Below are 15,047 nucleotides of genomic sequence, written 5' to 3' on the forward strand. Positions count from 1 at the left end.
TGCAATGAAAGACAAGGTTTATTTAGGACAATAAAACCACATACCAAATTATCTTCCGTAAACATTGAATTTGGAATTTCTTCTCTTTCAATATTCAAGTCGAGTAAAACTATAATTACAAGTAACAGCCAGCACAGGTGTAATTTTAGTGAGATACCACCATACACAGCTACCACTTCCTATTTCTCTGTCAGTGTACAAAACAATCCAACTCTTATCAACGCACATAATTTTTTGGAAACAGTTTGAACAGCTTGCCCTCTTGTGATGGCTCAAAGCCATATTTTTCAAGGTTGTTCAGGTCAAAGTTACCTTCCCGAAAGTCCTTCTCTATCTGTGGAGCAACGGTTTCTGTGAAGAGTTTCTTGGCTGTCAGGGGTTGTTCTGTTCCTTTTGGTGCTTTGTAAGACACATAGGGTTTTAGTTTAAAACCTTCCAAGTTGGGCACGACAAACTCAGGCACCATTTGCCTGATTTTGATAAATTTGCCACTGGAAGTAATTATCCCTGCTGATTTGGCTCCACGTGATTTGTAGAAACTGCGGGGTCCACGCTTGCTTGTGAGCTCTGCTGTCCGGTCAGCTCCACGCACTAAACCCCGAGCCAGATTTGATAGTAATCCCATGCTTGATTACACCTAAAAGAGAAAGATAAAAAGAGAAATGGGTGATCTGAACAGCTTCTGGGGCTAAAGGCATGGCCTTGAATAAATATCCCCCAAAAGTAGTTTGTTGTGTTCCCAACTCAAATTCAGAAAACTTGCTCAAAGAAAGGAGTGGGGCAACAGTAAATCAGAGAAAGAGCAACAGAGAAAAGGTGATTAACTGGAGAAAAAAAATCTCCAAAGACTACTTGAGATAACAAGGTGTAGAGCTGGATGAACGCAGCATCAGAGGAGCAGGAAAGCTGGTGTTTTGGGCCTAGACCCTTCTTCAGAAATTCCACAGTTTTAACCAGGGTTATTGAAATTAATCCTTTGATAGTCTGGCGTAGCATTCATATGATACCAGAATGTGGTTGACTCTCGTATGCAATCTGAAATAGCCCATTAAATGAGCAAGCCATTTAGTCGTACCAAACCATTATAAAGTCTAAAAGAAAAATACATTTACAACAGCACTGCAAGTGTATTTACATCACAAGAACTGCAGCATTTCAAAGTGGCTCACTATCACCTTGCAGGCAACATTTAAGAATAATCAATAAATTTGGCCTCGTCAGCACTTTTGACATCCTGTGAATTTATCAATAAAAAGATGGATGGTCACAGCCATGATTATTAGAATTACAAAGTCACAGTGCAGGAGCCTGATCCAGTGACCGTGAGGAACAGCTATGCTCTTCCAAGTCACATCATCCTGACTTGGAGGGTAACTAACAGATTAACTGTCCTCATTCTTCTAGGTATTAGAGTTTCTGGGTTTGGAAGGTATTTCTGAAAGAGCTTTGATGAGATGCTGTATCTTGCAGATATTTCATTGTGCAGTCATGACATGCCAGTGAAGGGATAGAATGTTTAGAGTTGGTTGTTTTTACATAAAACTTGCTTTTGCAGTGGATGATGCAAACTTATTGCAGCTGCACTCATCCTGGGAGGACTCAGCAGTGATATAATTTAGCATCAAGCAGAGATGTTCAGATTCTCTCATTGGAGATGATGATTTCCCAGCACAAATCTTACTTACCATTTATCAGCTAAACCAAGGGTTCACAATCCTTTCAGCAAACAAAAATCTCAACTCAGACCTAATAGGCATCCTCCTTCATTTTAAAATGTGCTCTTGAGTTCTATCTCCCACCTCAGGGAATCAGCTTAACTGCACATACTCCATATATCACTTTAAGCATAGGTTAAGTTTCAATAAAATCACCTTGCCCAATATCTCTTTATAGGACAGTCCCACCATCCCAAGAACATGCCTGGAGAACCTTAATTTTCCCAAATTAGGACTAAAACTGCAGTGCTTGAGGTGCACTCTAACCAAGCTACTATCTAATAAAAAAAACTTTACTTTCCTATTCTCCCATGGTCTTGTAATAAAGACTAAGATTCTGTTAGCCTTCCCAATAGCTTACTGACCTTGCATGTTAACCTTCAGTGACTGATCAACAAGGGTATCTAGGTCCTTCTGTCGATTGGCACCCTACCTCTTGCCATTTGGGAAGAAATCAACGCAACAGTTCCTCCTATTGAAATGGGCAAGGCCACATTTTCCACACAATATTCTACCTCTCACGTTCTTGTGAATTTACCAATTCTATCCACATCTTCCTCACTCTGTTCTACGCCCCTTCTCCCTTCCCTTCTCACTGTGAGCGCAGACCATAGTCTTCCCGTCTCTGTCTCACCATGGGCCTGGGTGCAGGCCTTGCTTTCCCCGGCAGCCTCACCCCTCACTCCCCTGAGTCCAGCAACCCCTCTCACCGTGAACCGCTCCAACTTCTCACTCTCCTCCCACAGACAAGCACCACGCAGCAAGCCTCCCCGTCATTGGCCGCCAGGCAGCGGTCCAATGGACATGCGGGTTGTTGGGGGCAGCCTGTGGGAGCTGGCCAATGAGGAGCCGCGGCACAACAACAGGGCAGTGTTGGGTCAGAGGGCGGTGCCGTGGCCCCTCCCCCCTCCCGGGGAGCGGGAGGAACCGATATCCCGCTCGCGGAGTGGCCCAGGAGCTCAGGCTGGACTGGAACTGTATACCGCAGCGGCCATGGAGACCGGGCCGCCAGACCCAGAGATGATGTTTGATCCAGGTACGGAATGGTGTTCCTTCAAAGCTCAGGCCTCAGCTTGGTGCCAGCGGCTAAACAGTGACCCCTCCCCCCCCAGGGCCGGGTGTCACCACACACACCCCCCCCCCCCGGTCCCTCAGGGCCGGGTGTCACCCCCCCCCCCCCGTCCCTCAGGGCCGGGTGTCACCCCCCCCCCCCCCCCCGTCCCTCAGGGCCGGGTGTCACCCCCCCCCCCCCGAGCCAGATATAAGCCCTCTCCTGTCAGAATTTCAGAATAGCCCTACTTGCCTCTTGCAGAGCCAGGTTAACCCCCACATCCCTCAGACCTGGGTATAAATGCTCCCTCCCCTCCTCTGACCAACATGAGTATAAATCCTCCTCTTACATTAAAAAAAATTCTCTGTAACCAAGTATAAAGTCTACATCCACTCCCAGCCTGGACACAAACCCAATATACTCTTGACTATAAATCCCGTGTTCTCAAGTGAAAAGAGGCTGCATGCTGTTAGGTTCCAGGACCAGCACCAGGAACAGTGATATATTTTCCAGGTTGCAATGAATGGAGTCAAATTTACAGTTGATTGTGTTCTTACATGTCTCACCTTGTCTTTTTACATGATGAAAATCATGAGCTTTGAAGGGTGTTGCTGAAGGATCCTTGTTGAGTTGCTGCATTGCATATTATAGATAATTCACATGTCTCTCACTGTGTGTTAGTGGTGAAAGGAATGAGGTTTGATAAGGTGCCAGTCAAGTGGATTGTTTTGACCTGGATGGAGTTGAGCTTTTTGTGTGTTGTTGGAGTTGCATTCATTCACACAAGTAGAGGGTATTCCATTGCAGTCCTGAATTGTACCTTGCGGATGGTGGACAGACTTGGGGATGTCACAGCATGACTGACTTAATGCCGAATTTCCAGCCTGTCAATTACTCTTGTCACCGTTATTACAATCCCCATGAAGGAACTGTAAACTAAAATAATCCCCAAGTGAAGTTACGAAAGAGATTTTGCCTTTTTTATATAAGTTTAACCACAAATCAGAACCAGTACAAATTCATCATGAATTCACAGGCAAAATTAACTTCAAATAAAAAAGTATATTTTGCATAAATTGTGATTAAAAATATATATTTCACTACCACAAGCATTTCCCCTTCAAATGGCACCACCCAGTTCTATAAGATGGTACAAATCTCCATACCCAGCTATGGCATACTCTGAAATTAACTTCTCCATCCAGATATGGTGTATTTGGGTATAAAGCAGGAATACGCCCTGGAATAATACCGGGTATATACAATTACAAATCTTGCAAGATCTTCATTGAGAAAGTGTTCTAGGATATAAGGTTACTATGAAGGTCCTACCTTTTCCACCTTGCACCTCGCCTGATCCTGAGGTTAAAAGCATCGCCAGCCATGTCTGTTTAATGAGATGGCAACCTACGGTCCTAAGGACTATGATGACGTGCAGTTCCTGTGCCTTGGCGTGTACATTTGAGATTGGATTTCATCAAGCTTATAACCAGGCAAAGTTGAAAGCATGTGGGGTCAGTCCTTGTTTCTGTTCTGAATGATTTAGACCATTACTACTTAAAGGCAATTTGCAATAAAAGTAGTTGGACCAGATTTCTGATCATCCTGTTGGAAAGCAACTTGATACTGCAGTTTGTTGTATTGTGTAATTTGTTTGGTTCGCTGAAGAGTATTTCAATGACCCTGCTTTGTTTAACTTGATTCAGTTCTTGCCACCTATACTCTTAAGTTCAGCCAAAGCACAGTACTTGCACTATCTCTGTTGAAAACATCCGGCCCTGACAATTAATTATTAGAAGTAGGCGTAATGTTCATATGAACTGAACTCTCAATTTTAAGCCCAGATCTGAAGAGTTGAGGCCTTGTCAAGGATTTAGCATGAGTTTGAGAACCTTAAACTTAAGGCCTTGGTAGACCATGAGCTTTGTCATCAAACATCAGAGGTGACCAGTGAAAGAGACTTGCTCTGAGATGAGATATTTTCAGGAGAATTCAAGATCATTGAGGGTAGAAGATGGAAGTTGGCTAGGCAAACATTGGAACAGTTGAGTGTGGCTCATTGCGCAAATACTATGCGATCCATGTTTGTAAAATCATCACAAAATACATGCTTAGTTTTAAAAGTGTATTTATTTACTCTTAGGGTGTGGTCAAGGTTAGCATTTATTGCCATGACTCATTAATGTTGAGCACCTGTTTTTGTGATGATGCTTACACATCACTATTGTGATATTCAGGATTATAACCCAGCCATGGTGAAGGAATGATGATGATGCATTGATTTGAAAACCTTGAAGATGGTGTTCCCATGTAGTTGACCTTCTATGTGTTACAGGCTGAGAGTTTAGGAGGTGTTATTGAAGTAGCTATGATAAGCTGCAAGTGTATCTTATTAATGGTACCCACTTGCAGCCATTGTGCACTGGTGACAGAGGGAGTGAATGACCAAGATGAAGGATGGGCTGCCAATTGAGCAGTCACTAGTGTCCTCAGTGATGTTATGACCCATATGGAGACAGAGGACTTTTAAAATTCCCAGTAATTGATTCAAAAGGATCACACAACAAAATTTCACACTTTTAAAAATTTTTACAGTGACAAACACACTAAAATCAACTAAACATTACAAAGCAACTAATACTCTAAACTACAGAAATGCTGTACTGAAAATCCCACAAAACATTTATACATTGTATTGAAATTAGTGTAAAAATAGTCTTGTGCATAAAATCAAAATTATTTCCTGCTTTAATAGGATTCCTTTTCCTTATCCCACTGGAGTGAATCCTGAGGTGTCCCTTTAAACAATATATTCTTTGCTCAACTCTTTTGCACGTAATCAAATTGACTTCCAGTATCCATTGCTGATTCTGTGTTCTTCCGTGGATTTGTCTCACGCTGTTGCTGTGGACTACTACAATCCCTAGACTATGCATTTTACCTTGAATTATAGCTACAATTTAAAACATAGCTGTCCAATAAAGTCTAAGCTTTGTAAGAATTGTGTTGAGCTTCTTTACTGTTGTGAAACTATATTCATCCAGGCAGGTTGAGAATGTTCCATACTTCCGATTTTTACATTTTGGGTGATGGGAAGCTTGAGGGAGTCAGGAAGTCCAGCAAGTCACTTGCTGCAAAATATCCAGCCTGTAGGCTGCTTTTGTAGCCACAACATTAATGTAAAAATTGAAAGAACTGCAGATGTTGTAAATCAGGGACAAAAACAAATGTGCTGGAAAAGCTCAGCAGGTCTGGCAGCATCTGTGAAGAAAACAAGAGTTAACATTTAGGGTCCGGTGACCCTTCCCCCTGTTCTGAGGAAGGGTCACCAGTCCCGAAACTTTTGCTCTGTTTTTTTTTCTTCACAGATCCTGCTGAGCTTTACCAGCACATTTGTTTTTATTCCCAACAGTAACCTGTCTGGTCCCGTGAGGTTTCTGGTGTGTAATTACCACTTGTTAGCACTTTAGATATTACCTGACATTACTTTGCTGCAGGTCTGAGAGTAGCTTGATGAAGTGATAAATGACCAAATTGGGTTTGGTCTGCTTTTTGTGATCACAACATACGTGCACAGCATTCCTCCATGTTAAACAGGTGCCAGTGTCATAACTGTGCTGGAACAGTTTTGCATCAGAGATAATGGGAACTCAGATGCTGGAGAATCTGAGATAACAAAGTGTGGAGTGGGATGAACACAGCAGGCCAAGCAGCATCTTAGGAGCACAAAATCTGACGTTTTGGGCCTAGACCCTTCAGTTGCTTTACGAAGTATGTGAACACATTGGAAAGAGAGGTTTAAGAATAGTTTCAAGGGTGAGAAACTTCAGTTATGAAGATAGATTGGAGAAGTTGGGACTGTTTTCTGTGGAGAAAAGGTTAGTATGATAGAAGTTTCCAAAGTCATGAGAGGCTGGACAAAGTGGTTAGGGAGAAACTGGACTTTAAAAGGATCGGGAACAATAGAACAAAGCAAATGTGATGTGTGGATTGGTTTGGAATGTGCTGCTTCAAAGTATAGTGGAGGCACATTCAGCTAAGGCTTCAATAGGGCATGAGATGATTATTTAAATAGAAACAGTATTCAGGGTTATGGGGAAAAGGCAGGAGAATATCAGTCATACTGCTCATTCAGAGGGCTGGTGTGCACATGATCGCTTCCTGCTCCATAATAATCGTGTGAACTAAGATATCGTATCAGTAAGCTCAGCTTTTTTTATACCATGTTGAGTGAATCAAATTGAAGGCTGGCATTTCTGATGATAGAGACTTCAGCAGGGGTCCAGAGTTGTTCATTAACTGGAAAGTGATTGTAGATTTTTCAGAATTAACTTTTGTGTTTGTATTGGGTTGTGCTGTTGTTGAGTCTAGGAATGTTCATAGAGCATTCTCTTTCAGTTAATATTTAATTGCCCAACAATATTCATTGGATATGGCAACATTGCAGAGATTTAATCTGATTCATTGATTGCGGAATTGCTGAGATCTGTCTGAATCACTTTGCTTTTGCAGTTCAGTCACAAGGCTAAGGTAGAGATGGTTTAAACTTTGATTACAACCTTTAATCCTTCGGAAGATTGGAGTGGTGCCAGTGTTAGAGGATTACAGATGTTAATTATTTAGAAAGGATTACAGGATAAAACTGGTAATAATAAGTCAATCTAACAGCAGGAGTGGAAAAGCTATCACAGATCATTTTCAAGGACATAATTGAGAAAGGACAGTCAGCACAGATTTGTTAAAATCCAAACCATATCTGACCAACCTGTTTGTGTTATTTGAAATCCTAACTAGACTTAGGTATGACTGAGCATCAGGTAAACTATTATACCTGTGGACTTGACCTTTGCACCCTGGGTTCTATTGTTTATGTGCTGGGTGGAAGCCATAACTCTTGCCTATGTCTGAAGTCTCACTAATTCCTGTTCACCCATCCCTATATGGTTGCTAACCTTCGTTGCTTAGCACTGAGCCAGAAATACCTGGATTTTAAAATTATCCCACATTTTTAAGCCCAGCTCCACTACTTGGCCTCATCACTCCCTATTTCTATAACTGCCTTCAACTTCCCAACCCTTGTGTAGAGACCATTACTATTTGTCTATTTTTGTTTCATTTTTGGTTTGGAACTGTGAGTTGAAGTTAAAAATTAAGTTTCATAAAACGGAGTGTTTTAAAAGAAAAGATAACAAAGACAGATGTTTTCGGTTGGGAATTGGCCTGGAAAGATAACGTAACTCAATTCTTGCTCTGAAGACACTGCAGACAAATCGGTACCGAGCGGTTGTTATCCCACGTGCTGGCAGCTAGTTGGATGTTGAGTTGGTTAATCAAGGGAGAACTGGCTCTGACCAGGTTTTGGCAGGAGGCAGTGTGATTTTTGCAGACTTCTGGTGGTTGTGCTGCTTGGCTTTGCACTCTCCCTAGTTTCTCACAGTTATCAAATTGTTAAAGTTCTGAGAAAAGAGTGCCAGTCTGTAAGAAATAAATAAATATTTCCAGAGGAGTGCTGATACTGTTTGCGTTAACTGATGACTTTAGAATTTAAGCAAGGCACACAGTACTGCTTGCCTGTGAACAATCCATTGATAACCAGGCTTTCATGAAATCTTTGAACAATCATTGGAAACTGTCTATTGAACTGACAAATTACAATCTTTTATTTTTGTTTTTGATTCTATATGGTTGTCCTTAAATTTTTTTGACCAAATATTTTCTAATGTGCATTGGTGTTGTTTTCAAAGAGCCGTGGAATGTTTTATTATCTTAAAGGTGTTCTGCACGCTGTCAATGGAATGTCTGGGGACAAAAAACAAAACACAGCCTCACATTTTATTATCTTGGAATCTCCAGCATCTGCAGTTCCCATTATCTCTGACACTAAGTAAATGAACCTCATTACTGGCTTATTTGGAAGATAGAAGCAAGTCCTTTTGAAAGGTGATTGGATTTTGAGTATGCAAATAGTAACGGGGAAGGTGCTAGAAAGTGAGGTTGATGGCTGTTGTCCTAACTGGAGTGTAGGGTGAAGTGGGATTGGTATTATAATCAATACTACTCTGGTTTCATAATGATTCGGATCTCAGGAAACAGTACAATTTTGAAGGAGCGAATTACTGCAGATGCTGGACTCGTCCATGCTGACCAGATAGCCTAAATTAATCTGGTCCCATTTGTCAGCATTGGCATATATCCCTCTTAAACCCTCCCGATTCATAGACCCATCCGGATGCCTTTTAAATGATGTACCTGCCTCCTCCGCTTCCTCTGACAGCTCATTCCATAAATGTACCACCCCTTGTGAAAAAAGTTGCCCTGTGGGTCCTTTTTAAATCTTTCCCCTCTCACCTAAAACCTATGCTCTCTACTTCTGGACTCCCCCCACCGTGGGGAAAAGAACTTGGCTTTTTACCCTGGCCATGCCCTTCATGACTTTATAAACCTTTGTAAGGTCATCCTTTGGTCTCCGCTCCAGAGAAAATAGCCCCAGCCTATTCAGCCTCTCCCTATAGCGAAACTCCCCAACCCTGGCAACATTCTTGTGAATCATTTTTGATCACTTTCAAGTTTCACAACAAGGAGACCAGAATTGAATACAGTGCTCTAAAAGTGGCCTAACCAATGTCCTGTACAGCCGCAACATGGCTTTCCAACTCCTGTACTCAATGCACTGACCAATAAAGGCAAGCGTACCAAACACCACCTTCACTGTCCTGTCTACCTGTGACTCCAGTTTCAAGGGACTATAAACCTGCACTCCAAGGTCTCTTTGTTCAGCAGCACTCCCCAGGACCTCTATCTTGCCCTGATATGCCTATCCAAAATGCAGCACGTCACATTTATATAAATTAAACTCCATCTGCCACTCCTCGGCCCATTGGCACATCTGATCAAGGTCCCGTTGTACTCTGAGGTAACCTTCTTTGCTGTCCATTACACCTGCAATCTTGGTGTCATCTGCAAACATACTATGTTTATCCCCAAATCACTGAGATAAATGACAAAAAGCAGTGGACCAGCACCGAGCCGTTGGCACACTGCTGGTCACAGGCCTGCAGTCTGAAAAGCAACCCTCCACCACCAGGGTCACCGGACCTGAAACGTTAACTCTGTTTTCTCCTCCACAGATGCTGCCAGGCCTTTGTTTTTGTTCCTCCACCACCACCCTCTGTCTCTACCTTTGAGCCAGTTCTGAATCCAAATAGCTAGTTCTCCCTATATTCTAAGTGATTTAACCTTGCTTACCAGGCAACCGTGAGGAACCTTGTTGAATGCCTTAGTGAAGTCGATACAGATCACACCCATTTCTCTGCCCTCAATTCTCTTTGCTACTACTTCAAAAAACTCAATCAAGTTAGTGAGACACAATTTCCCACGCACAATCATATTGACTATCCCTAATCAGTCCTTGCCTTTACAAATATATGTAAATCCTGTCCCTCAGGTTTCCCTCCAGCAACTTGCTCACCGGTTTATAGTTCCCTGGCTTTTCCTCACCACCTTTCTTAAATAGTGGCACCGTGTTAACCAACCTCCAGTCTTCCAGCACCTCACCTGTGGCTATCACTGATACAAATATCTAAGTCAGGGGCCCATCAATCACCTCCCTAGATTGCGACAGAATTCTTGTGGATACCTGATCAGATCCCAGGGATTTATCCACCTTTATGCATTTTAAAATGTCCAGCACCACCACCTCTGTCATATTGACATTGTAATCTGGATGTGCATATTCATATATTTGAAGATGGTAGGTTAATAATGACTATATAGTTAAACCTACGGAATAATTTTTTAAATGATGTTGTTGAATGGAAAAACAAGAAGTTGTGCTAAATTATTTGAACCGCTGATTAGGCCTCAGCTGGAGTGTCATCTATAATCATGAGCACTGCACTTTAGACCGGATGTTGCAACCCTGAAGTGCAGAAGAAGATTCCCAGGGTGATACATAGAATGAGGGAATTTGACCATGAACGGAGAAGTTGGGATGGTTCTTCTTACAGCTGAGAAGTTAAGTGCAGATCTTACTGAAGTAGCCAAACCTGAGGGGTTTGATACATCCAGTAAGTACTTTGAACATAGAACAGTATGTCACAGGAACAGGCCCTTTAGCCCATCATGTCTGTGCCAACCATGATATTGTTCTAAACTAATCCCATTTGTCTCCATGTGGTTTTTACCACTCTGTTGCCTGTGTGTTCATGTATCTAATGAAATGTCAATTAAATATTGCTATTGTATCTGCTTCTACTACTCTTCTCTCCCCCCCCCCCCCCCAAACGTGGCAGAGTACCAGGCACCTAACACCCTCTGTGTAAACAAAAAACCTTCCTTGCACATCTCACTTAAACTTTTATTCTTTCACCTTAAGCCTGTGTCCTCTGGTTTTTGACATTTCCAACCTGGGAAAAATACTCTGACTATCCATCTTAAGCACATTTTTGTCAAAAATTTTACATACTTCTCTCAGATTGCTTCCCCCCCCCGCCACCAATTCTCCAACAATAATAAAAACAAAACAGGTTTGTACTGTCTCTCCTTGTAGTTAATATGCTCCAAACAGGCAACACCATGGTAAACCTCTTTTAAACCCCCTCCCCACAAAGTCTTCGCATCTTTCCCATAGTGTGGTGACCAGAACTGCACACTATTCCAACTGTGACTTAACTAAAGTCTTAATAAGCTGCAACACGATTCGCCAACTTTTATACTCGGTCCTCCGAATGATGAAGGAAAGCATGCTGTATACTTTCTTTACCATTTTATCCACTATGCTGCCACTTTTCAGGAGCTATGGACTTACGCCCCAAGGAGCATACCAGTGCTCCTAATGGTCCTGCATTTTACTCTATACTTTCCTCTTGCATTTGGTCCTCCAAGATACATCACATCACACTTGTTTGTATTAAACACCCAACTTGTCAACTGATCTAAATCCTGCTCTATCCTTTGGCATCCTTCCTCACTATCCATAATTTCATCAATTTTTGTGTCATCTGCAAACTTACTAATCAGAGTCATTGCATTTTCATCCAAGTCATTTATATACATTAAAAAGACAAGAGGTTCCAGCAATGATCCTTGCAGAACACCACTGGTAGCAGACCTTGACTCAAAAAAACACCCCTCCAGAGTGTGTCCTCTGTCTTCTATGACAGTTTTGTATCCAACCTTACCAACTCGCCATAGATCCCATGTGATTTAATCTTCTGGACCAGCTACCATGAGGGACTTTGTCAAATACTTTAGTAAAGTCCATGTAGACGACACTCACTGCCCTGCCCTGCCCTGCCCTCCCCTCATCAGTCGTCTTCGCCACTTCCTCAAAAGACTCAAATTCTTGAGACACAGCCACCCCGACACACAACCATGCTGACTATCCCTAATAAGTCCATTCTTTTCCATATGGGTAAATTCTGTCCCTAAGAGTCGTCTTCAATAAATGTCGTACTACTGATATAAATATCACTGGCCTATAATTTCCTGGATTATTCCTGTAGCCCTCCTTAAACAAAGGATCAACACTGCCTATTCTCCAGTCTTTTGGGACCTTGTCTGTGGCTAAAGAGGATACAGAGATCTCTGTCAAGGCCCCAGCAATCTCCTCCCTTGCCTCCCTCAATATCCTGGAATCAATCTCATCAGGCCCTAGGGATTGATCTACATTAATGTTTTTTTAAGACAGCTTCCATCTCCTCCTTGGTATTGATAAGCCCTAGAATTTCAACATACCCCTCCCTACTCTTGCCATCATCCATGTCCTTCTCCTTGATGAATACTGATACAAAGTTAAGGACTTCATGTATTTTCTCTGGCTCCATGCATAAATTCCCTCCTTTATCTTGAGCAGTCATATCCTTTCCCTAGCTACTTTCTTACTCCAAATATGTGTACAGAATGCCTTGGGATTCTCCTTAACCACACTTGCAAGAATATCTCATGCCTCCTTTTAGCCCTTGTGATTCCTTGTTTAAGTTTGTTTTCTGCTTCCTTTTATATTTCTCAAGAACCTTTATCTAAAACCATTCCCTCTGGCAAATAAGTTGGTAACAAGAGGGAACAAAAACAAAGTTGCTAGAAAAGCTCAACAGGTCTGGCAGCATCTGTGAAGGAAAAAACAGTTAACGTTTGGGTCTGGTGAACTTTTCCAGCAACTTTCTTTTTGTTCCTAATTTACAGCATCCACAATTCTTTTGGTTTTTACTTGGTACTAGAGAGTCTGGTTTTAAAATAATTGGTAAGAGAGCTAGAGTGGGAATGAGAAATTTCTTCATTGTTTAGCCTTGGAAGACAGTACCTGGACATTCATCCCATAGGAACTATCAAAAGGTAATTGGACATGGACTTGAAGAGGACTAATTTACAGAATTAAGGGGAAAATCTGAAATATGCCACAAAATGGACAGATCTTTCAGTCAGCATGCACACAATGGACTGAATGGCTGCCATTTTTATGATTTGTGTACGTTGAATCTGTGTTGTAACTTTAACAGATTAATACAACAGATGATTAGCATGTGCATAGAATCATATAGCACAGAAACAGTCCCGTTCGTCTAACCAGTCCGTGCCAGACGTAATCCCAAACTAAACCAGTCTACCTTGTTTTGGGCCCATATGCCTCCAAACCTTTGCTGTTCATGTGTCTATATAAATGTCTTTTAAATGTTGTAATTGTAACCACATCTTCTGCTTCCTCAGACTTCATTACAAACATGAACTGCGATGTAAAAAAAATTGCCTCATGTCTTTTTTAAATCTCTCTCCTCTCACCTTAAAAATATGCCCTCTAGTTTTGAAATCCCACATCCTAGGGAAAAGACAACTTAAATTGACTCTCTGTATACCTCTCGTTATTTTCTAAACTTCTATCAGGTCGCTGCCAACCTCTTACACACCATTGAAAAAAGTCCCAGCCTATCCAGCCTTTCTTTATAATTCAAACCTTCCATACCTGGTAACATCCTGGTAAATCTCTTCTGAACCCTCTCCAGCCCTCTGATGATAATATCCTTCATAAATCTGAGGACCAGAATTAGACACAGTACTGCAGAAGAGGCCTTTCCAATATCCTGCACAAGCTCAACATGACTTCCTAACTCCTGTACTGAAAGGACTGAGCAATGAAGGCAAGTGTGCCAAATGTCTTTTCTACTCTAATTTTGTACAGTCGCATGTTTCCTTTTGAAAGGTAAAGATGGCAGGACTTGATCTGGTTCTTGGGAATGAATTGGGCCAAGAAAGATCAATTGTCTGTTAGAGAACTTTAGGGTACAGTGACCACTATGCCACAAGATTTAGGGTGATTATAGAAAACATCAAAGAGTAATTCAAAGTAAGAATGATACACAGAGGAAAGTCAATTTCAGTGGCAGTGACCTGAGCCAAATAAATTAAAGTCTTAAAAAGCTCCTCATGTACCACCCCACCAACCTCCAAATCCAATGCATCATCCTTCAATGTTTCTGCCATCTGCAATCTGACCCCACTACCAAAGACATTTTTCCCTCCCCACTCTTAAGTACTTTCCGGAGGGACCACCCTCTCCGTGACTCCCTTGTCCGCTCCACACTCCCTTCCAACCCCACCACCCCCGGCACTTTTCCCTGCAACTGAAGCAAGTACTACACCTGTCTCTATATGTCCCCCCTTACCCCCATCCCAGGCCCTAAGAAGACCTTCCACAGCAAACAGCTGTTCACCTGCACATATGTTAATGTGGTATACTGTATCTGCTGTTCCCCTTGTGGCCTCCTCTACATCGGGAGAAACCAAGCGGAGGCTTGGGAACTGCTTTGTGGAACACCTAAGCTCAGTTTGCAACAAACAAACTCCCAGTCGCGAACCATTTCAACAGCCACCACCCCTGCGCCCCCCCCAAAAAAAAATCTCCTTGGACAACATGTCCATCCTGGGCCTCCTGCATTGCCACGATGACGCCACCCGAAAGATGCAGGAACAGCATCTCATTTCGCTTGGGAACCCTGCAGCCCAAGGCTATCAACGTGGACTTCACAAGTTTCAAAATCTCTCCTCCCCCGACCACATCCCAAAACCAGCCCAGCTAGTCCCTGCCTCCCTAACCATTCCTCCCACCTCAAGCCCCATCCCCATCTCCTACCCACTAACCTCATCCTGCCTCCTTGACCTATCCGTCCTCCCTGGACCGACCTATCCCCTCCCTATCTCTCCACCTACATTCACCTTCGCTGCCTCTAACCCCGCCTCTTTGACCTGTCTGTCTCCTCTCACCCTATGTTCTTCTTTATCCATCTTCT

The 15,047-nt window shown here is 42.5% G+C and overlaps 2 protein-coding genes across 5 annotated transcripts in view; one reads left to right on the forward strand and one right to left on the reverse strand.

The window, feature by feature from the left end:
* Positions 1 to 2,535, reverse strand: mrpl41 (mitochondrial ribosomal protein L41). 4 transcript variants are annotated; one of them, XM_048558717.1, is made up of 2 exons: positions 2,426 to 2,535; positions 1 to 637 (listed from the first exon to the last, which is right to left on the reverse strand). In XM_048558717.1, exon 2 carries the CDS (start codon positions 623 to 625, stop codon positions 218 to 220), a length of 408 nt encoding a protein of 135 aa, XP_048414674.1. In that variant the 5' UTR covers positions 626 to 637; positions 2,426 to 2,535; the 3' UTR covers positions 1 to 217. The 4 variants fall into 4 exon arrangements, with proteins under 4 accessions (XP_048414674.1, XP_048414676.1, XP_048414677.1 ...); XM_048558719.1 differs by having other exon boundaries at positions 2,350 to 2,447; XM_048558720.1 differs by lacking the exon at positions 2,426 to 2,535 and adding an exon at positions 2,081 to 2,343.
* A 58-nt stretch (positions 2,536 to 2,593) lies between these two features.
* pnpla7b (patatin-like phospholipase domain containing 7b) overlaps positions 2,594 to 15,047 on the forward strand; it is a 322,850-nt gene continuing 310,396 nt past the window's right edge. Inside the window, exon 1 of the mRNA XM_048558715.2 lies at positions 2,594 to 2,751. Coding sequence (XP_048414672.1) covers positions 2,709 to 2,751 — 43 coding nt within the window. The 5' untranslated portion in view covers positions 2,594 to 2,708. The remainder of the gene's footprint in view (positions 2,752 to 15,047) is intronic.

Source organism: Stegostoma tigrinum, chromosome 29 (genome assembly GCF_030684315.1).
Source record: "Stegostoma tigrinum isolate sSteTig4 chromosome 29, sSteTig4.hap1, whole genome shotgun sequence".
Classification (NCBI taxonomy): domain Eukaryota; kingdom Metazoa; phylum Chordata; class Chondrichthyes; order Orectolobiformes; family Stegostomatidae; genus Stegostoma; species Stegostoma tigrinum.

Bases quoted from the DNA above. Each gene is read 5' to 3' on its own strand.
- mrpl41 (XM_048558717.1), bottom strand. From the start codon at position 625: ATGGGATTACTATCAAATCTGGCTCGGGGTTTAGTGCGTGGAGCTGAC.